The 22,691-nt window shown below is 35.8% G+C and overlaps 1 protein-coding gene across 8 annotated transcripts in view; it reads left to right on the top strand.

The window, feature by feature from the left end:
• TBC1D23 (TBC1 domain family member 23) overlaps positions 1-22,691 on the top strand; it is a 35,966-nt gene that overhangs the window by 5,106 nt on the left and 8,169 nt on the right. For 5 of the 8 annotated variants that reach the window (XM_080363049.1, XM_080363047.1, XM_080363044.1 and 2 more), the window contains exons 2-15: positions 3,098-3,209; positions 3,436-3,541; positions 6,128-6,332; positions 8,327-8,450; positions 10,637-10,761; positions 10,871-10,914; positions 11,845-11,948; positions 12,735-12,857; positions 13,907-13,999; positions 17,177-17,347; positions 17,565-17,607; positions 18,329-18,438; positions 19,071-19,213; positions 20,384-20,428. In XM_080363049.1, the coding sequence (XP_080219175.1) occupies positions 3,098-3,209; positions 3,436-3,541; positions 6,128-6,332; positions 8,327-8,450; positions 10,637-10,761; positions 10,871-10,914; positions 11,845-11,948; positions 12,735-12,857; positions 13,907-13,999; positions 17,177-17,347; positions 17,565-17,607; positions 18,329-18,438; positions 19,071-19,213; positions 20,384-20,428 (1,548 nt within the window). Of the gene's footprint in view, positions 1-3,097; positions 3,210-3,435; positions 3,542-6,127; positions 6,333-8,326; positions 8,451-10,636; positions 10,762-10,870; positions 10,915-11,844; positions 11,949-12,734; positions 12,858-13,906; positions 14,000-17,176; positions 17,348-17,564; positions 17,608-18,328; positions 18,439-19,070; positions 19,214-20,383; positions 20,429-22,691 lie in introns of those variants that run through there. The other 3 variants (XM_080363043.1, XM_080363046.1, XM_080363050.1) reach the window with 2 other exon arrangements.

Here is a 22,691-nt window from a genome sequence, read left to right on the forward strand (position 1 = left end):
TAATTGCCTCTAGCTCACTCTCACATCTTAAATGTTTTGGCTTGGAAAAAAAATCATGTTGAATTTCTGTGAAGGTAGTTACGTGTTGATTTTAGTATGTCACTGGACTGGCATGAATTTCAGAGATCCTTCTGTAAGTATGAAAATTTACTCCAGATACACTAATAGCAATATTGTGCATTGTGACATTTTGAACAGTAGGTCTTATAGAAATTAACCTTTCAGGCCATGGTTTGGATATAGGCTCGAATTGTATACATCTAACCAAAATTTAGAATAGCATCTGAAATCAGGCTGTGGAGCTATGGTAGAGTAAAAAGAAGAATGTTCAGGTCTGGAAGCATTTGCCTAAAAAGAGAAGTGCTGCATTTTTTTCTTAAGTAAGTGCAATAGTTGTTTTCCATATAAACAGAAAACTTCCTAGCTGATCTTCACTCATAAAAGACAGGGATCCAGATTGCTAGCATTTTGCTAGGACATTTGTAGCGCAGACTGAAATAAGGTAAAACACAGCTGGTGGACTCCTGTTAAAGTGTTGATCACTTTCATGGTAGTTTGGAGGTTAGTGTGAATAGAAAAATTATTAGAAAATAATTTTTCTTCATTTTTGAGAAGTCTTCACTTCAAGCCTGTAAACAGTCTTGGGGGTTGATGGAGTGTCGAGGGTTTAGATTGCGGGGTGACGACAAAAACCCTGGCAGATGTATTGTTAACCTCCTTCCCCCCCACTTCCTCCTTTTTTCCCTCCCTCTCCCCTCTTCCCACTCAGGACAGGCGATCAGGAGGGAAAGAAGGACAGAGAGAAGAGAGTTGGAAAAATTAACAATGTTTTACTAATGCTACTAATAAGAATAGAGAAAATAATACAAAATATACAAAACCAATCTTGAAAGTCCCAGCAACTGCAGAGCTGGCACCCGAAGTTCTGGATTGGACTCTGCAGCCAACCGGAGCTGGATTCAGTCTCTCACTAGGCCTCAGTTCTCAGGGATGACTAGCAAGGTCCTCTCCTAATGTCGGCCATAAGCAGAAGGGAAAAGGGACAAGATCCTCGTGATCTCCCACTTTTATATGAAGTATTCACATGAATGAAATGTTATACACTGTTGGTCAGTTTCTTGGTCACTTGTCCATGCTTATCAATAAGTTTGTATTCCATTGCTAGGTTTACCAAAACATGTATCCCAGAGTTTATGCAGTTCTGCTGAGTGTTAGGGTTCTTGGTGTAAGTGTCCTGGAAATACTTGAATTTTATTCAGGTTGAACTGATTTGATGATTTAATTTTTCCAGCATTGATTGTTATGTACACAGTTGGACAACGGGATAGGTGGCGGATGTGCCAATGTGCTTGTGTATTTTTTCCATCCCTGTTTCTGTCGCAGGAAAGTGATATTCACCAGTGCACCCTGCAGTTCTGTAAGTGGGCTTTGGGATTTTTCTTTTAATTCTGAAAACATAAGGAAACAAGGCAGGTCAGTCTCTTTGTAAACTGTACTTTCTTTCACCCAAATTTACAAAATCATGTGAAGAAGACAGACTATTAGTTGTGCCCCAGTGTATATTTGAAATGTGATTTGAAGTGCTGCCAAAAAGTACTGGCAAAGAAGCTGGCTGATACAATGCACGGCAAATGCTTACTCTGCAAACTTGTAAATGCTTTGAGAAGTCTTAAGTAAGGCTATCTCATTGCTTAATGTTAAGTACATGCATGCATTCTTACAGGATTGAGATTTTTAGTCTGTTTATCAAAAAGGGTGATATTTAGGAAATCAGAAATCTGTGTGTTAAGCTTTCAGAAGACCAAACTTGAGAAGCTTTATATCGAGGAGTTAGTTGTGGGTATATGCAAATGAAAGAAGCAGACAGAGCTCAACAGCTGACATTCTTTTACTGTGGGTGTCTGGAATTGACCACATAGTAGGTAACATGTGGATCAATTAAGCATTGTACTGATAACATTTTAGCATCTGTCATTACATGTCTCAATAGCTGTGTTGTTCACGAGGAATGCCTCTTCATACTTGAATATCTGTCCTGAATAAACAATCCTGTTCTATGTTTTGCTCTGGCTATAAAGCTACCAGCTATGTGTTTAAGTCCTCGGGTGTATGAAACAAAGCCTTTCTTAAGGCACATGTCAGAGCTAGCAGAGAACAGTTGAGAGGAGACAGTAAGGGAGAAGTTTTTCCTACAGGACACGTGTCGCTGCTGTTGCCATTTTTCCAGTGAACCTTGTGCTTTGCCACTGCTGTGCTACGTAATAGTGGAATTCCTGAAATCATCAGATGTGATTCTCTCATTGTTGACAGCACGGAACTGTTGACACAGTCTGCAGAAATTATCAGAGAGATTGTAAAGTAATCCTTTCTGAATGCACATCTTCCTTATAATGCTTACGAACTTCTGTTGGCTTACTATGGCAACTTAAAGTATCCTTACTGTTTGACTGCCTGGTGAATTTGTGTATTTTACTACTTTCTACACCATTATTAACATTTTTGTATGTTTTAGTTCAGTCTTGTGCCTGTGTCTACGCTTATGGTACTAGAACTTTATAGTTAAGTAAACCTGAGTTTGACTAAAAGGTCCTTTCCCATTTCAGGGAAAGACAAGGTTAAAAGCTGACTGTTCTAAACCTTTGAAATAAGTTCTCTGTTTTCTAGGTCATGTAGTATTTTATTTGAAAGAACTCTGCCATCTAATTTATGTGTAGTGTTTGCTTTGAATGCATCATGTGTGTGAAAATTTGCCATATATCTCTTAAGCTATAAACAACAATTAAATTTGCGTGTTTATGACACATTTTGCAAAATTGCATCTTCATGAAAGCAAACAAAAAGTACTTTGAACTTATTTTTTTCTCCTATGTAAATCAAATGGAATTAGAAGCTGAACAAGCAGCCTTAAAAATAAAGGAATAAATGAACATGTTGCAAATATTTGTTTTCAGTAATTGGCAAATTGTCTTATATGGTATCTTTACAGATGTGTGGGTTTTGCCTGATAATAGCCCTCTGTCTACCTTTATTTAATACATAAACATTGACAAATATTGTATAATTATTTTTTTAATAAACACATTATGTATAATTATAGGGAAAAAGATCTTGCAGATGCTCTAGAAGAAGGAGGCTGTGATCTTGAAACTGTGAGAAACATCATTCAAGGAAGGCAATTGCCTGCTGAGCTGAGGGCCAAAGTCTGGAAGGTAAATACAAACTTAAAGCAAGAAGCAGGAAATACTTGAAGTTCCGATTGATTTGAGGTAAATGATTTAATTACCAGGCATCTGTACAGAAGAGACATAATACTGGCATTTTAATATGCATGTATGTTGATTCAGTTTTAGGATATTCCTCTTCATTGAGTTCAATAAATGGGTAACTACAAAAGGATACTATGATATTTAGTGGGTTTTCTTTTCTCGTTTTCAGATTGCACTTAATGTTGTAGGAAAGGGGGACAGCCTAGCATCCTGGGATGGCTCCTTAGACCTACCAGAGCAGAATACAATTCATAAGGATTGCCAAGAGCTAATTGGTAAGTTCAGTTACATTTAGATCACCTATGCAAAAACTCTGTACTCTCAGTTGTCTTAGGGCTTTGTTATTTGAATTAATTAACCTGAATGATGTTTACATTTTGGAGGAAGATTTGAGGAAGAAGATGAGAGGGCAGAGAACATCAGAAAGAATTTGTAAGAAAACAGTAGTATCTTATCTGTACTCTGACTCTGAGATGGGTGACGTCATGGAAGTTCAAAGTATTAGCTTGTACGTGATAGTTTGCATGATCAGAGATGAATGGAAAGAAAGATCCAGGAGTTGAAAATATTTTAAATCCTTTTCTAAATTCGATCTGTTAAACCAGACAGTGTTTTTTGTAGTGCCATTCAAGTTTTTAATTGTCTACTGACTGATACTTAACCTGAGAAGCTGGTGTAGCACCAAATGCATATAACCCCTAAGGGAAGAAATGTATTAAACATTTAGGAGTTTAAAGAGTTTTGTGGGTTTTTTTGAAAGGTATTCTTTAATAGTGTTTACAGCAAAAGTTGAAGGTTTTGTTTGTGAAAGCACGATGCTGCCAGGACATTGGAATTAATATTCCAGTATGTCTGTAAGAAGTTGCCACAAGATCTGGTTGGCAACTCATCACAAAAATGGCCAAATCCCTGACACCAAGCAATAACGTTAGTATCAGTGATCAGGTGATGGAGTCAATACTGACTCATAAATTAGGATACTACTTCTTATGGCATCAATAAGAGAATCTTCTGTTTTATTAGCTGTCAATCTTATTCTTGCACAGTTGAAAGTTAAGGCAAAGAATGGAGTTATTGCATGCTTACTCACATACCTACTGTTAAAATGCAGTTCTGGATATTTTAGCCCTAGAATTTAGTAGGGTTTATTTTCCTTCTCTCTCTGTCCTGTAAAGAAAAGGGGAAAAAAATCCAGCATAATTCAATCAGAGCGTCTTTCTGGAAGATGGCGAAACATCCCAATTAGTATTCATAACATACAAAATTAAGTACTTCAATGTCTGTTAGTTCTCCTTTTGTCATTATTGCAAATATTTTCGTAATATATAACAATATTAAACTGATTAAAGTCATAAATGTGAAGTTAGTTCAGAATGAAGGTTATATAGAGATTTCAATTTGGGGTTGGATTAAACCTCTCTATTTCAGGGTTTATCAAAGCAAGTAGTCTCCAAATTTGAAGTAAATCTTGAGATGGCATTTGAGTTTTATGTACTATTTGATTTTCCGGAGAGGTAGAAGAAAGGAAATGCCAAATATTGACTGGCTTTGATGGGAAAATATTAAAGACTTCACTAGTAAAAACTTTCATCTAACAGCAATGAGACTCCTGAGCTTCTTGTAATTGAGGGGGGGAAATGTTCACTAGAAATTTAGTGCCACTGTCTCAGTGTAGTGAGTACACATCTCTTGCCCCTCTCCAGCACAAAACTCGGTTATTCCTTCTTTTACTCTTAGTTTAGCTATAGTAAAATTGACATAATCTAAATGGATGAAAACAAATTTATTTCTCAACTATATAGTTCACAAGTGTATTTAATACTAGATTTTTCATTTAAAAAATCTAAAGAGGTATTTAATGTTGTACAGAAAATCATATGAACTTAGACAAAAGTCTGGTTTCACTACAGTCTGTATAAATAAAGAATGATACATTTAACTGTAAGTAAGCTAAGTAGTCATTTCATCACATGGAGGAAGTCATAATTTGAGGTATGGTATTGACATATTTCAATATGTTTTAGATTCATTGCTTCAAGTGAGGCGGATGCCAGTAGTTATTCAGAAGTGTTGTCAGCCTTTTAATTGAGAGTCTATGCAGAAGGATGCTTTACAACTAATGAAAACCTAAGCTTTGTGTATATATCCAACTCGATAATGACATTATTTGAGAAGTGTTTCAGTTGCTATCCTTAATTACAGAACTGGTTTTGTATCAAATTGTTGTGCCAATTTTTATCCAAATGCAACAATATAAATTTATGAATTCAGAATTAGTCTGTCAGTGAATAGGGGACATCTTTACTTTTCAGTACCTTACAACATTTGTAAGAATGTGAAAAAACGCACTACATTATATAAAAGATGAGGGGTTAATGGTTAGTGTATCTTCTGATTAACAACAGTACGAAATCAAATTTAAAAGCCAGGTGTAGATGTAAGTAATCAAATTATTTCTCTTTTTATAGTTACCGTAACAACCCCAAATTTAAACTGTTGTTAGGAAAATTACTTTGAAGTAGAGATTAAAAATGTGATTTTTCTGTTAATACTAAAATCTAAGTCTGTAAGCATAACTTATTTCAAACTACTGATTTTCATAGGTTTGCATGTCAGTGGGCTTTTGAGGAATTAGAAGTATGCATTGTGGGCTGAACTGTGTTGAAATACAAATTAATTTGTTGTAGAGTTGGGCATAAGTTACGTGCTGAGCGTGTTAAATACGAATAGAAGAGGGGCATTTTGTGCTGCTTTTTTTTTTATCCCAGGCAGTCTCTGCTGGTGTGATTGTGCTGTGAAATATTCCCATTCAATTTATTGAAAGACCACTAATACGATTTATATTGCTGTGCCTCTTTCAGACCAACTGTCAGTGCCAGAAGAGGAGAAGTCAGTATTACTTCTGGATATTGAGTCCGTTATTACTTTTTATTGTAAGTCGCGCAATGTTAAATACAGTTCTTGCCTTGGCTGGATACATCTACTCAAACCTCTGGTGCAGCTTCGTTTGCCACGCAGTGATTTGTACAACTGCTTTTATGCTATTATGAATAAATTCATTCCAAGGTAAAACTCTTTCTTTTCCCTGTATACTATTTTTATTGGCATTAAAAGTATTTTCTGAAAGGATGTGCATGTTGGTTTTGGCTAGAGTAGCAGTTTGTAGCAAAATTGTCAGATTCATTCGTATGATAATAAATTGACCCATCTTTCAATACCTGTTGGTTTGAAGTGCAGGAGGTAATTTATATGTGACTGATGTAGACTTGATGTGTCTTTTAAAGAACAGCTGTCATTTCATTCTATATCAAAAATATTTGTTTAGGAACTATCTAATTCACATATGTTATGTGAAAGACGTTTTTCTTTCCTTTCTCAGCATTTTTGGTATTTAAAATGCTTCTATCACTTTCACTTCAAAATACTTCATAAGCACTAATTAAGTCTCAAAATCTCTTTAGAAGAAGTAGTTGCTATTTTCCCTGTATTCTACTGAGTTGGGACTGAATTTTTCAATAAAAAAATGGGAGCTTTTCATGCTGTTATAGGTGCTCTCACTAAAATAATTCCTTAATTATGTTGCAGTAGCACCATGATGCTTCAGTGAGGCTACAAGGTCTTCTGATTAAGACCTTGTGAAATAATATCTGAATAGTCTGTAATTAAAGATCTTAGTCTGATTCCCTGGAGAGGAGATTCTGGCCCAGCTACTGGATGTGTGCCCTTAATACGAAAAGTGCACATTTGGTGTCACAGCAGGAAACATTTATCGGTCTTGTCTCTTGACTCAGCTTGTGACTGTGATTTAAAATATTATTGGGCTCTGTGAACTGTTTGGGGATAGTAGCATTATGGTCATGTAATTCATATACTTTTAGCCGTAGAAGCCGTAGAGTGTCAAATATTGGAGTTTCTCTGTAAGAACCTAGGTGATGTTTCAGCAAGATGTAGCCTGTGGGTTTCTTTGTGGTTTTGTTTGTTCGTTGTTCAGTTGGCTTTGGTTTTGGGTTTTGTGGACGTGTGTTGTTCTTGGTTGTTTTTATGGGAGACTGAAAGATATGAAAGGGAATTTATAGTATATTTGCAAATCTCCACTTAGGTCATTTCAGTGTCAGTTTGACATTTGACAGCTGTATCGTCATTACTATTTGATAAAAATTTCATTTTTGACTTGCTGGTTTGATTCTTTTTTGTTGTTTGTTTGTTTTTTTAAATAACTTTCTATTCTCATTTTCTTGTGTTTTGTAACTATCATGAAATATTTATTAGGAATTAATTCTAACAAAATACTGACTGGAATAACTAACCATATTAACCATTCAAACAGAAAATAATTTACAGTTCTAGATTCTTAGGCTAAATTTATTAATAGAATATTTTTCTTCTTGTCACACTTTTTTGTCATGTTAACTTAATGGAAGTCAGAGTTGTTCTGTTAATTTCATAAAATAATTCCCACATGTAATTCACTGTGAATGTTTCCATTTCAGCACCATAGACATAGCTTTGTGTAAGAAAGTTAGACTGATAATTGTGTTTGGAGATCTGTGTGTCAAGTTTCACCTAAGTTTACATAAATTTTTATACACTTGAAATTTGTTCCTAATGTCTTTAACCAGCTATTTCTTAATTTTAAATACTCTGTTTTCTGAGTGATGAACTGATATTTATTTGTTATTCATGTGTGAAATAAGCATTTTTAAAATTTCCTTTGGCTGCCATATTAGAATGATTTATATTTTCTAAAATTTGATTTTTAGTTAATAACATTGATACCATGCTAGCCTTGCTTTGATATTTAAATCTGTTTTAAATATTTCTGTATTATATACTCTATTAAGCATTGACAGTATTTTGTTCTTTCTCCTACCTTACTAATATAGTGGTGTAATTTTTTTTTTCTGACTCTTGAGGCAAGTTGGTTTCATGATCAGTCCCTGTGAATTAAAAGAACAATATAGGAAATTACATAATCACAACTAATAATGAATTGCTACTGTAAATCTAACAGCTGGAATATTACAGGAGGGTTTACAATTACTTTCACTGCTACTTTTTAGGGATTGTTTTATGAAGGGAAGACCATTTCATCTATTTAGACTCCTTCTTCAGTACCACGAGCCTGAACTCTGCTCCTTTCTTGATACTAAGAAGATGACTCCAGACTCATATGCACTCAACTGGGTAATAAAGTGAAAGTAGGGAAACATAATGAAAAATAAATTTCTAATAACATTTAAGTACATGTTGCCAGTTTGTGGAAGAGTAGTACAAGAGATTAGTACTGTGTATATTGAAATAAATTGCATATGTTAATATAGTGCGGGCTTTTTGTCTTCAGTTGTTTAATGTAGGGTATGAGATCTTGTTAACGTCACATTGTTATTGTTCTGGATGTTAATTGAACCACTGATGTTAAGAACTTATTGGAATAAGTAAGAATCAGACCAACTGTCATACTCAAAAAGTAAGAAGCCGTGATGTTAGTTTTTATAGTGGGCAGCTGTATGGCTGTAGATATGGATAAACATCAGCCTAATGGGTTTTTTAAAGTCAAATTACTGATAATTTTAAAAAACTCCATGCTAATAGATGTATTTGACTGCCTCATACAGTGCTATGCCTTTTAGAATTTAGGCACATGTATTTAGGCACAGTTCTTCAAGAACTGGTCATTTCCTTCTCACCTTAACGTTAAAACTGCCTTGAGTAGGGAGTAATTATAAAGAGCTTATCTCAATCATTTTTATAAAGTCTGTTTAGCAGGACTACAACATAAAGTAGCAAAATTCTTACATTTCAATGCTACTTAGTATACGCACTACAAAATCATGACACAGTGCTTGCAGAGGCAGAGTCTGTAAAAGACAACTTTATGACCCATGAACTCTTCTAGGCTCTTCTTTCGTACCCATTAGCTTTGTACATTTTTTTGTAACTCTGTGTATTTCCAGTTAAAAAAAATAATACTGAAATTAATTCTTAAGCTGCAAAGTCTGTATTTGTTGGTTTTATTTTTTTTAAAGATGAATTTTAATACTAAAATGTGTCCATATTCTCAAAATCTGCCTTTTGCTAGTCATCAGCATTCAAAAGAGCAATCAGGTCTTTTTTTACTACTTTTATATATATATATATAAAATATATATAATCTCCCTTTTTTTAATATATAATTTTCCTCAGTAGATACAAACTTATTTGAAGTTGTTTATTAAAAGTTTAGTAATTCATTCGTAAAAAAAATCTTCCCTTTGAAAGGAGGTAGGGGAATGAGCTAGTGTAGCTGCCAATCCTCAGTGTTGTGCTTTCTGGTGTTTGATCTTAGGAAAAAACCTTAAGCTTCATTTTGTATTTTGAGATCATATAAAGATTGCTTGTTCCATCTGTCAAAAACTTGGTCTATATAGAGGTATTTCTAATGTCTAGAAATGCACAAGCAGCATTTAGAGACCTGTCATTGCCTTGTTGTTCAGGGACATTTTGCCTTCACTTGCATTTGACTTAGAATTGGATAGATCTCACCTTTTGTTATAAAAGTATAGTAGGAATTGTTGAAATATTCCATGATCGTGTTCAAAAACAGACACTGAGCTTTTGAAAGCTGTAGCTGTGTTGATACAGAATTTGTATGCATCAGCAAGTCCGGTAAGACCCCCGTGAAGTGAGCCGGTATGCATTTGAGTTAGGTGTGATTGCAAGTATCTGGCATGAAAAGAAGTTCCTACCTTTTCTTTTATCCACTTTGAACTTTGCTTATCAGAGAGGATGTATTTTTAAATGGGAACAGGCAAACAGTTTGTTAAATGGTAATGAGAATTTTCTGGTGCTTGCAAATGTGTAATTTATCAGCCATAAAGCATCATAATGTAGTTGTAATGCTAAGTAAGTGAGGTTGTCGAACTAATGTTCAACTGTGTTCAATTAGCTTGGTTCTACTGTGAAAAAATAAAAATAATGTTGTTTATAGGATCCTTTCAAAGTTGTATTTGCTAAGCTAGTGGAGTAAATATATTCTTTTATTATTGTCTTCTTGCTACAATTGGTATTTAGCAGTGACTATGAGCTAAACAGTATTCCAGCCTGATTGTGTTATCTCTGGTTGAAGTTGCAAGGCTGACAATGTACAGTTCAGTTTTCCTTCACAGTAGGTCTATTTATTCACAGATAATCTGTAGCATTACTGCACTGTTTCCATAAAAATGGTTTTTGAGGGCAGAAGCATCCTTAAATACATGGTGCAAATGTATGTTTTAACATAATTTTGTTGCATTTATTTTCTTTTCAGTATCTTTTATCTCTGTTAAAAATGTTATACTGATAAGATTGTTCCTGGTTATTGCTTTTTCTCACACAATTTTCCAAATTTTTAGCTTGGAAGCCTCTTCTCATATTACTGTTCAGCTGAAGTCACTCAGGCAATATGGGATGGATATCTACAACAAGCAGATCCATTCTTTATTTATTTCTTAATGTTAATCATCCTTGTCAATGCAAAGTAAGTACCTAGCTAATTCTTTAGGACATTCCTTGCTGACAGAGTTTTAATCCACTTTTGTTTCATTTGGGTTTTACTAACTTTATGCCTGTGACTTTACTGTTTTCAGAGACGTTATCTTAGCACAAGAATCAGATAAAGAAGAAATGCTAAGTAAGTACTTCTCTTCTATAGCTGCTAGTGAAATATTTACCATATCGCGTAATCCTCATTTATTATTATTTTTAATTACTAAAGAAACGAATTATGGAATTATTTCCCCTGTGATTTTTCTCAGTAATGAAGTCCCTCACCCACTAATTCCTTTCTTGCTGTTCTGCTGCTGCATCACATTTGCCCTGTCCTTAGCATTCTTATTTTGTGTTTCCTTCTAGCACTTCCACACCTAGTTTTATACTTCAGTTTGGAGTACTTGAAACAGTCACCATGTTACTAAGCCCAAAGTAGCAGCTTTCAAATCCTTATTTAAATCTACCGCACTTGTTCCATTTTCCAGATTATTATTTTTATATGCGCTTGACTTGAGCCTAATTCATTGTTCTCGTCTTACTGTCTTCTTTTTGTATAGAAATTACACTGAATTTCTTGTGAACCTATTTCACCAGGCTTTAAATTTTTTTACATGGAATAATAAAATATAATAAATAATCTCCTAGTAGTTAAAAATGAAGGTGCCTAAAATTTTGCATCTTTGTCTTACACTGCAAAATTACACCCTTGTACCATCTACTACTGGTTGAGTACTGTGTTTTAGAGGATTCTCTTGGTCAGCCCCTTTTAGAAAAGGCAGCTGACTTAGTGTTACAACTGAAAGCTAAAACCATACAGAGGTAAGAGTGCAGTAAAAATAATTTGTGTAGCAGGTTTGAACTTCTATCAAATAGCGTAGGTTTCCCATGGATAAAGAGTATTTCCTGTATCTTCTCTTTCCACCTGGTGGATGAATCAACGTTCATGTTTACTCGATAAACTCAATTGTGTTATGTGTAATTAAAAATAAGTTATTTTATGACGTGGAAGGTGTAAGGTGGTTCTTTTCTGCATCTGAAAAAACGTTCACTTAATGTTGTTTGTATATCTCAGAGTTCTTAGAAACTTCACCAGCCAATCTTGATTTAGAGGATATAGAAGATCTCTTCTCTTTGGCACAATATTACTGTAGCAAAACTCCAGCTTCTTTCAGGAAGGTAATAACAAAGTAATTTTGAAATTCTCTTGTTTTGAGTGACTGTTTAAGCTCCTGCTGACAGTAACATTGAATATTTCATTGTGATTTTTTTTTTAAACAATTTTTTCATGTTGTTACTCTGGTAGTATTTACTGGTAGGATCTTTGAAAGATAAGGAGGTTAAGTGAAACATCTTGGAGAGAAGCTTCCCTGTGATATTTGCACTTCATCATTGATGACCTTGTTTTGCAAACCAGGTTCTTTTAAGAACTGATGAAGCAAAAATGCCATACTGACACAATTGCATTGTAGTAGACTGCACAGCTAGACTGCACTAGCTATACTTACAACAGGAAAAAGTCACTTACTATAGATAAAGCTGTGATAACCTGCACTGTTCTTGCAGTTCTTCCTTATTCAAGATATCCAACTGTAGTGAATTCATTAAGTAAAAGTAATTGGTAGTCATTACCTTTGGCTTGTGTGTACTTTCTCTGATGTTTGTAGACGGGTGTGCGAGATTTAAAAACAAAACAAACAAAACAAAAAAAACCCCACAGAGGTATTTTGTCATGTTTGCATGGTCAGGGCTGTGAACAAGCATGTTTGTAATGGAAGTTTAGGCCTTGCCATGATTTTTAGGAACAATTTCAGTTGATCAAAAATTTGATGACTATGTGAACAAGATACACATGTGCCAGGTTTAATATTTGTGACACAGTGGGTATAGTTTTACTTTAAGTCTTCACATCTAAAGACAATGGCTTCAGTTAACTATTTTTTTATTCCCCTCTTGCTTTGTTAGGACAACCACAGTCTTTTTGGCAGCAGTTTGCTGGGCCTCAAAGATGATGACACAGACTTGAGCCAGGCGCTTTGTTTAGCAGTTTCTGTGTCTGAGATTCTTCAAGCAAATCAGCAACAAGGAGTCAGTATACTGAATTACTCTTTTTTTTAATGTTTGTTTTGTTGTTGTGGGTGGTTTTTTCTTTCCCCAATTTTATAGAAAAGAATCACATACCACTTTGTGTGTCACAAATATTTTAAAGTGCTAACAACAAAGATTAGTATTTGCTAAAGTGTTCTTGTCTTTGTCTCCGTTGTAATTGATCTGCTGACTGCAATGTATTTGTGCTGTAGCAACTAGAGCTACAGCACAGGGGAGTTTAATACAGCTGATTTGAATCTGAGGAGTAGGGATTTAAAATAATATCTCACTAATTTGATCTCCTTCACAAATGTAGCTATGGTAGAGGAAAATTTTAACCCCACTATTCAGTGCCATTGAGAAGAATCCCATTATGAAATATCTGTCTTTTGTCAATGAACGGTTTAAACAAAACAACAACAACAAAAAGATTTAAGCTATTTCTGTAGTAGCTAGTTGCAGACATATTTAGATGCAGGGACTATATTTACATGAAGACCAATACGTGGATAATAGTGTCACTAAATTACAGACTACTGGGTTTTTGAAGCAGTTTCCAGGCCTCAGTTTCCTCGTGCATATTTTTTTTTCCCTAGTCCAGCCAAAGTTCAGCATCTGTTTCCATCCTCTTTAAGTTGATGGCATATAAAACTGTCCTTGTGTGCTGTGCTGAGTAGTGACAGACTGTTGGGTTGGGACTTCAAAGTTGTCCCTTCTGATCTCTTGTTGATGTCTGCGCTCATATCCTCTATATTTCTTCTCAGTAGAGGTGAAACAATTACACTGTCTGTTTTGCACTTGGGTGATCCTTTCTAATGGGCAAGCTGATGTATGAATGGGAAATGACTGTTAGAATTCTGTTGGTGGTCTAGCAACTGTGGAAGTTCAGATTAATCAAATGAAATAAGATTTTCTGATAGCTGTTAGCCCTTTTGAGGGATTTCTGTAGTATTAGAATTAGTATTAAAATATAATTGAATGATGTACTTTCCAATCAATAATTACACTATTTTAAAAATTTGTAACAAGCACATTTTTTTCTCTTTCAGGAAGGAGTAAGGTTCTTTGTAGTGGATTGCCGTCCTGCAGAGCAATACAATGCTGGGCATTTATCGACAGCATTTCATTTAGACTCAGATTTGGTTTGTATGCTTTTTGTTTCTCTACTGATTTCTGAATCCTAAGTTAAACTGAAGGAGGTCAGTGGGGTGGAGTCTAGTTGGAGGCCTCTATCTAGTGGAGTGCCTCAGGGGTCAGTACTGGGGCCTATATTATTCAATATATATTCATCAATGATTTGGATGAGAGAATAGAGCACACTGTCAACAAGTTTGCTGATGACACCAAGCTGGAAGGAGTGGCTGACACACCAGAAGGCTGTGCTGCCATCCAGCGGGACCTGGACAGGCTGGAGAGTTGGGCGGGGAAAAATGTAATGAAATATAACAAGGGCAAGTGTAGAGTCTTGCATCTGGGCAGGAACAACCTCAGTTTCCAGTGTAAGTTGGTGAATGACCTATTAGAGAGCAGTGTAGCAGAAAGGGACCTGGGGGTCCTGATGGACAGCAGGATGATCATGAGCCAGCACTGTGCCCTTGAGGCCAAGAAGGCCAATGGCATCCTGGGGTGTATTAGAAGGGGGGTGGTTAGTAGGTCCAGAGAGGTTCTCCTTCCCCCCTACTCTGCCCTGGTGAGGCCACATCTGGAATATTGTGTCCAGTTCTGGGCTCCTCAGTTCAAGAAGGACAGGGAACTGCTGGAGAGGGTCCAGCGCAGGGCAACAAAGATGATCAAGGGAGTGGAGCATCTCCCTTATGAGGAAAGGCTGAAGGAGCTGGGTCTCTTTAGCTTGGAGAAGAGGAAACTGAGGGGTGACTTTATCAATGTTTATAAATATTTAAAGTGTGAGTGTCGCAAGGATGGAACCAGGTTCTTCTCGGTGACAACCAATGATAGGACAAGGGGCAATGGGTACAAACTGGAACACAAAAGGTTCCACTTAAATATGAGGGGAAACTTCTTCTCAGTGAGGGTGACAGAGCACTGGAACAGGCTGCCCAGGGGGGTTGTGGAGTCTCCTTCTCTGGAGGCATTCAAGACCCGCCTGGACGCCTTCTGTGTAACCTCATCTAGGTGTTCCTGCTCCGGCAGGGGGATTGGACTAGATGATCTTTCGAGGTCTCTTCCAATCCCTGACATTCTGTGATTCTGTGAGAGAGAAGTGTCTATCTTGAAAAATAAATTATTGTTATTTTAGGCTCTAGTCTGTGAACTGCAGTGTCTAGCTATGTGATGAGGTTTCAAAAGTTAGTTTATCCAAAGGAGATTGGTAGAACCATCATTTTATTTAGTCCTTAATCACATTAGAATTTGGGATTCTAGACTTCCTGTTCTTTTATTAGAACTGGAAACCCATACAGCTGAAGACTAGACGTTCGTTGGAGGAGAGATCTCTTTTTAGCATCATAATTTCTAATGAAAGCTGTTGTTAATTTTAACAAGTAGCATTTTTTATTTTCTCCAGCTGGTCTTACTACAATCTCCTTGTAAGGAGCATATGTCTTGAAAAGGATTAGGTTGCTGCTTTAAATTTTTTGCAGTACAATGTGAGAGAAGTGCATTAATTTGGGGACTGAGACGTACTACAGGCTAATTACTTCAAGACTTTGCTGTAGCTTCCATTTGGTTATTAACTCCTAAATGAACACTGAATCATATTTTTTTTCTGTCCTTTTTTCCTCCGTATCACTTATGCTACAACTGGCATACAGTGTATTCTTCACTTCAAGATTGGCACTCTACTGTTTCACTCCAAGCAGTCTATGGATGCTGCATGGAATGATTTCTATGTATATACCCCATAAAAGGCTTTTTTTAATCTTTCTTAGTTAATAAGCTCAGTCCTGCATCTATTATCTTTACCTCTCTAATTCAAATGATGTATTATTCAGTATTATTTGCACAGTTATAATTATATAGGAGAGAAAAGGAGGCTGAGGGGAGACCTTATCACTGTGTACAACTACCTGAAAGGAGGTTGTAGCATGGAGGGTGTTGGTCTCTTCTCCCAAGTAACAAGTGATAGGATGAGAGGAAATGGCCTCAAGTTGCAGCAGGGGAGGTTTAGGTTGGATGTTAAGAAAAATTCTTCATGGAAAGGGTTGTCAGGCATTGGAACAGGCTGCCCAGGGAAGTGGTAGAGTCACCGTCCCTGGAGGTGTTTAAAAGGCATGCAGACATGGCAGTCAGGGACACAACTTAGTGGTGGACAGCTGGCAGTGCTAGGTTTGGACTCAATGATCCCAAGGGTCTTTTCCTACCTAAATGATTCTATGATCATATGATCTGGGTTTTAGCCTAGATCAAAAACTGTTCAGGGAAGAGCTTTGCCGATGGTATGTGTGTGTCCTTCTGTTAGCTGTAATTGAACATCATATTAAATAGTTTAAAACCTATTAATATCTGAAAAAGAAGTCCATGAAGACAGTTCTTAAATTGGATGTCATTAGTTTGTTTGTATTTAAATTACATATTGGAATTCACTTCTGCAGTGTGTGCCAGTTGGCATACTGCATCCCCCCTCCCCCTCTGCCCCCATCCAGTTACAGGTCAGTATTTCCTTCTTAATTTAAGGAAGTGCCTTCCCCACAAAGGCAGATTAAAATTTCAGCTGTGTTTAGAAAGTATTTCTTTCTCCATCTCTTTCATGTAGCTGTTTGTTGTTTTTGCATGCATAATAGGCCTTCAGGAGACCATGGCCTTAGCTCTTTGAGAGTACTAAGAATCCCAAGTATCTCCTTGTACTCCTGATAGTTTTTTGTTTTGTTTTGTTTTTCCGAATCTTGATAAGTAAATGAGAAAAAGCTTGGGATGGACAACAAGAGGAGGACCTTACTGGCAGCTAGAAATTCTAGGTATTTTAAAGGGTTTCAGAACTAGTAAGTGTGAATGTGTTGTCCTCAAGCATGTGTAAATATGGAAATCGGTCCCTCTGCCATATTGCCAACTTAATGCAACATGAAAGTTGCAAAGACTTTTTCCACTATTGTTTGGTGTCTCTGAAAATAAACTAATAAATGTTAGCTGCATATCTTTCCTGGGTATAGCAAGATGGAGCAAGGAAGAAAAGGACCATTCTTAGTGTTCTTTCATAACATGAGGTCTGGGTCTGGCTGTCCTGTGTGTGTGTCTTGTACAGTGGTGGTGTTACCTTGTTTGTGCTCCACAAATTATAACCATTTACAAAGTCTATATCTTTTCACAAGTTTTGTTACAGCATGTTGGTGTCAAACAACACTTTCTGTTTGTTCGTTCTACAGATGCTTCAAAACCCCGCAGAATTTGCACAGTCTGTAAAATCCCTATTAGAAGCACAAAAACAATCAATTGAGTCTGGCTCCGTAGCTGGTGGGGAACATCTCTGCTTCATGGGAAGTGGCAGGGAAGAAGAAGATATGTATATGAACATGGTACTCGCACACTTCTTACAGGTACAATTAAATTGCTGTTAATTTTGATAACTGAAATAAAGTGTGTCTGCACATACTGATACTCAGTGACAAAATATTTTCCCTTTAAAATCTTAACTGGTTTTTTTTACATTATTCAAGTTTACAGTTTTTATGAAATTAACCCGTTTCAATACCGTGTTTGCAAAACTCATTCCACAGATTTTTGCTTCAAACAAAAATGTCTTTTCTGTTACAGAAAAATAAGGAGTATGTAAGCATTGCCAAAGGAGGATTTATGGGTAAGCTTATTAATAATGAGCTTTGGCTTGAGAAAACTTGATATCTTAACAGTGCTGATATTTTTACTAGGCTTTTGCTAGAAATCAGCTAAATGAATAGCAAATAGGTCTCATTTGTCAGATTTTTGTTTTGTATAAGTCAACACTGTGCACTTGCATGTTTGTGCTTAACTGTTACAGCTTACCCACATTTCTGAATGGTGAAAGATTAATACAGAAAGTGGGGAAATTCCCTCTTCTGACTTATCGTTCTTGATGTTTAGCCTCTGTAGACTGCAGATCCATAGGAAGATACTACTTCATAATTAGTATTAATTTTTGTTGTGTTTTTTCAAATCATCCATTCATGATTCTGCACTTTATGGTGCTGGAATCATTTGGGCTCTGCAACAGTGGAGACATCTGTGCTACAATATGAGTATAGAGACATTACCGGTCAATATATGCAGCATCGTAACAACTGTATTTAGGATCAAACCAGTGATTTATTTTTAGTTGGTCCTGAATTTTAACTGTTTTCTTTACTAAAATAAAGATTATCCTAATGATTCTGTACTACTGAAAGAAAAGCCAGGGATGATTATTGTGGTATCTGAATTTATCTGTTGTATTAAGTCATGTGGAGCACAAATTGTTACTAATTAGTCTTTGATAGACAGTATGTTTCATCAACAGACTAATTCCAGTGTGGTTCTGAACATTTTTAATGGCCTTTTAACAGCCCTCCAGCAGCACTTAGCAGATATAAACGTGGAAGGACCAGAGAATGGATATGGCCACTGGATTGCTAGTACCTCAGGCTCAAGAAGTAGCATAAACTCCTCTGTTGATGTAAGTGAATTTTAAGCTCAGCTGGTATAGTGGGATGGGAGCCCTAGGTGTACAGAATTTTTTCTTCATATTCCTCATTCTCTTCTTTAAAATGTGTTACTGCAAGTCACGATTGTTTTCAGTTGGAGGCCATCTGAGCATTTTTATCCTCTTCGGTGAAAAAGCTTGTAGAGGAGAACTTGCTGTAGTCGTTCTCCAGCAGAATATATGTAATACACAATTCTTGTCGTGTCTCTTCTTCACTCTGGGAATAAGTTACTATAAAACTGGCCTACAGTTTCATGGGAAAGCTCACAATTGTCTCTTTTCTACAGCTGATATGTCGTACATGGATTTTGACTTTTAATTTGTATGTGATTTATCATTAATGGGATTCCTTCCTCTCTGGATTTTTGTAGCGGAGTGCTCAGTAATAGGATTTGTTAAGCTTGCTTTATTGGATCATCTTCACTTCAGACATGTATTGTTGCTGTCATTTGATAGAACTGTAAATGAATGCTTAATGCTATAATTAACATTATACTGATTACCAGAAAGCAGAAGAGTACTATTTTGTATTCTGTTTCCTTTCTTAACAAACTAGAGATGAAATAACATTATACGATTAATCCTGAAAGGAATTACTTTTCCAGGGTGATTCTCCCAACGGTTCAAGTGATGGAAAAGGAGTAAAGTCCCTGGTGAATAAAATGACAGTTGCTTTGAAGACTAAATCTGTGAATGTGAAAGAAAAAGTTATTAGTTTTATTGAAAATACATCAACTCCAGTGGACAGGTGAGTCATTTATATTTCACTGTGAATTAGCAGCGAGGAATGACTTCCCGTTTCAGGTGGCAATTTGTAAATGCGAAGACTGTGCTAATCAGGAAAGAAAAAGTTATTTTCCACTTTCAGCTTTTAGATTTCCAGTCCCTACCCTCCTCACAATTTTATCATAGCACAGTCAGCCTACTGTGCTGCCTTAGTATTGCAAGGCCTTTTGTCACTGCATGGTAAGTTTGACAACTTATAATGTGTTGGTTCTGAAGTCAGTCTAGAAGTTAACAATTATTTGACTTTTATTTCAGTTCCTCTCCATCCTGACTAATGGAATGGGTGAATGACAGAAGGATTCTGGATAGGTTTTTTGTTGGGTTGGTTTTGTTCTGTTTTGTTTTGTTTGTTGTTTTGGGGGGGGGGGGGGGTTTACTGCCCCATCTTGTCAAATTGAGGTTAACTTTTTTTACAATCTTGATTTTTCAAGTCCTGATGTAAAGCTGCTTTTCATACCCAGAGTCTACTCTTGTTCATTTTTTGTATCTCCAGGTAGAGCTGGGAGTGAGAATGTGCAAACATGTAAAAAGACACTTTCAAAGTTGTAGATCATCATTGCGAATACTTAACTAGATAAAAGAATAACAGTTTTCATCTGTCAAAGCTTTAATCAAATAGCCTAATTTAGAGTTTTTTAAAATACAGCCTTTGGAGCTGTATGTTGCTAGGACTTTGGTATTCAAGAATCTTACACAGCTAGTGTTTGTTTGATAGCAGGATTTAAAATACATGCCGAACTAACAGTAGGTTTTAGTAGTCTTGTACCTGATTAAAAGGTACAGATTTTTGTATTGGATTTTAGTTTTTTAATTATTATTGTTTCACAACCAGAGGCAAAAAAAAAAAAAATCTTAAATAGCACTTGGTAGTAGCTTTTGTTGTGTGAAGAATTCAGGTAAGGCTAATATGTAAGCCATACGTAGAATGAAAAATGCATCTTTTCATAGAATTCTTACAAATATTTCTCTACTTTGTGGCTAGCTGTCATGAAGCATGGTTTTTATTTATAGACATCCTCCTGGGAGAAGATACATGGCCAATATAGAGCATTTCAATTATTTATCCAGATTTTTCCTTTAAACTTTTTTTTTTTAATTCTTTTGTTCTGTCCTCTGCCCCAACGTACTTTAGAATACCTTTCAATATTCCCTGGCCAGACAGAGCGAGCCTGGAGCGGTAAGCTTGATAATTCAGCAGTCTGACTAAAACCACCTTTGTTGTATTCAGCATGGCATCACAGTATTTGTAAGCATTGGTTACACTGACAAAATTGCTCACATATTTTTAATTTAGGGGTTTTTAATATATTAAAACTATTGGGTTTTACAAGTACTGGTCAGGGGACTAGAGGAAGAAAAATAATGTATTGGCAGTGCTTTCTTCTCTTAGTTTTTGCTTTGTTATTTCTGTTCCTTACTATTGCTTTTTATGGAACTTTTATTTTACTTGTCATTTCCTATATACATTTTATTAGTGACCTGTACTAGAGAAAGACACCAGGAACAATTACTGAACAAATTATGGCTTAAGGTTTTAACAGGAGAGACTACAACTGTGTTAAAAACTGTTCATAAAGCATTATCAGACCTTAGATGTAGCAGGGAACCCATACAGAAGTTCTTTCTTGAAATCTGTGGGGTTTTTTAGCTTCTCATCATATGATTGAAAGAACATGCTGATAGAGACAGAGGTGCTCATCACTGGGAAAATCAAAATGCTTAGTTAATAAGTAAATACACCTTGCAACTCTCCCTCATCTTGTTCAAATAACTACCATGTTTTGCACAAATCTGGAGTCCCTTCGCATTTGTCTCAGATTTATTGCCTCATTATTATTTCAGAAATAAAAATTGTGAATTGAGGTTATATGAAATTACTTGTAATAAATGAAGGACAGCTCAAGCATAATGACTTTGGTTTTACTTTAGGAGCTGTATGTTATAGGTTTTGACCCTCATAGACTGAAAAGCGTGAAGATTGGATCCGGAAAAATTAATGAAGATTTAAAATGCTGTTTGAGTTTTCAAGGATTGTGTACCAATTCTTCTTTCAAGTAGCTTGCACATACTTTGAGATAGGATTTACCCGTAAGCACTATGGAATGGTGGTGTGTGAGCAAAACCAATAGTAATGTTAACTGCTACTCCTAACAAAAAAAACCCACACCAACAAAAACAAAAACAAAAAAAACCAAACCAACAAACAGACAAAAAGTGGGAAAATCTCAATAGCACATATTTTGATAATTTAGAAATCCTAGAGACCATGGGGACTTCTCCCAACATTTTATTGATCAGTTTTTAGAACATGGTAGAAGAGTGTCAAAATTCCAACTTAAAACACTTGGTGACTGTTTGATAACTGAAAGACACTCGGATCTATATTTGCAACCAAGATTTTTTGATATATTGAGATTATACTTCAGTTATTTTACTTGCTCCTTTCAGTCATATTGCTTATCTTCTTTCCCTGGGAAGATGCAATAATAAATATACCCGCTTTGTGGATCACTAGACTATTTCCTTAAAAGTGCAGCTCGTAAAAACCTGGAATGGCATCCTCTTCCCATCCATTCAAATAGATCCTCTTTGTGTTTATCCCAAATATATTTCATTTTTGCAAGTTTGCCTCTAAAGGGAATTCCGTTCAATTTGTAACGATGTAATGTAATGGTCTTCCATGCAAACAAGTTAAAGGAAATCCATTTCTAGTTGAAGACATTACCAGGTTTTTATAAAGTAGCTTTTTACTTTCTCTTGTCTTGACTAACTTTGATCTATAAACACCAGCAAAATCCTCTATTAAATCCTCTCTGTGTAATTCAATTTGGCAACATTTAAATGTGCTTCTTACTCAGTTATGTATTACTAAAGCATATTTACAAAAGCCTCCATATAGAAGCACTGCCCTCTTGAATTGTCAGTGTCATTGATGCTTATTGTCTTAAACACTAATGAGCATGTTTTTGTATATTTATTTTTTGTTTCATTCTAGAATGCATTTCTGTTTGTTCTTCTATTAAACATTTCCTTGTTTTGTCTACATTATTAAATTCTAATCACAGAAAACTTAAGTTTCTTTTTCGACTTTCAAATATGCTTTCAGGTATACCTCAGTACTAGCATTTGTCTGTTACTAAGTAGGTTGCCTCTACAACTTTGATTCTATAGTAGCACGTAAGCTGGAGTTTGTGAATATACTTCAAACAGGAACCAAGGCTTATAGTTTATAGGAAAGATGAATACACATGGTGGAAAGGGAAGTTATAAAAATTGAAATGGGGAAAGGGACAGATGTGGGGTTTTGTTTTTTTTTTTTTAAATATTACACGTTGTGATTTCTAAAGGCTAAAATCATGAACTGTTTCTGTTTTTCAGCGATTACCTGTTTTGTGGCTTTCTGAATGTTTAGAGTTTCTTGTATTTTTCAGATATTCTCA

Source organism: Nesoenas mayeri, assembly GCF_963082525.1.
Source record: "Nesoenas mayeri genome assembly, chromosome: 1".
Taxonomy (NCBI): domain Eukaryota; kingdom Metazoa; phylum Chordata; class Aves; order Columbiformes; family Columbidae; genus Nesoenas; species Nesoenas mayeri.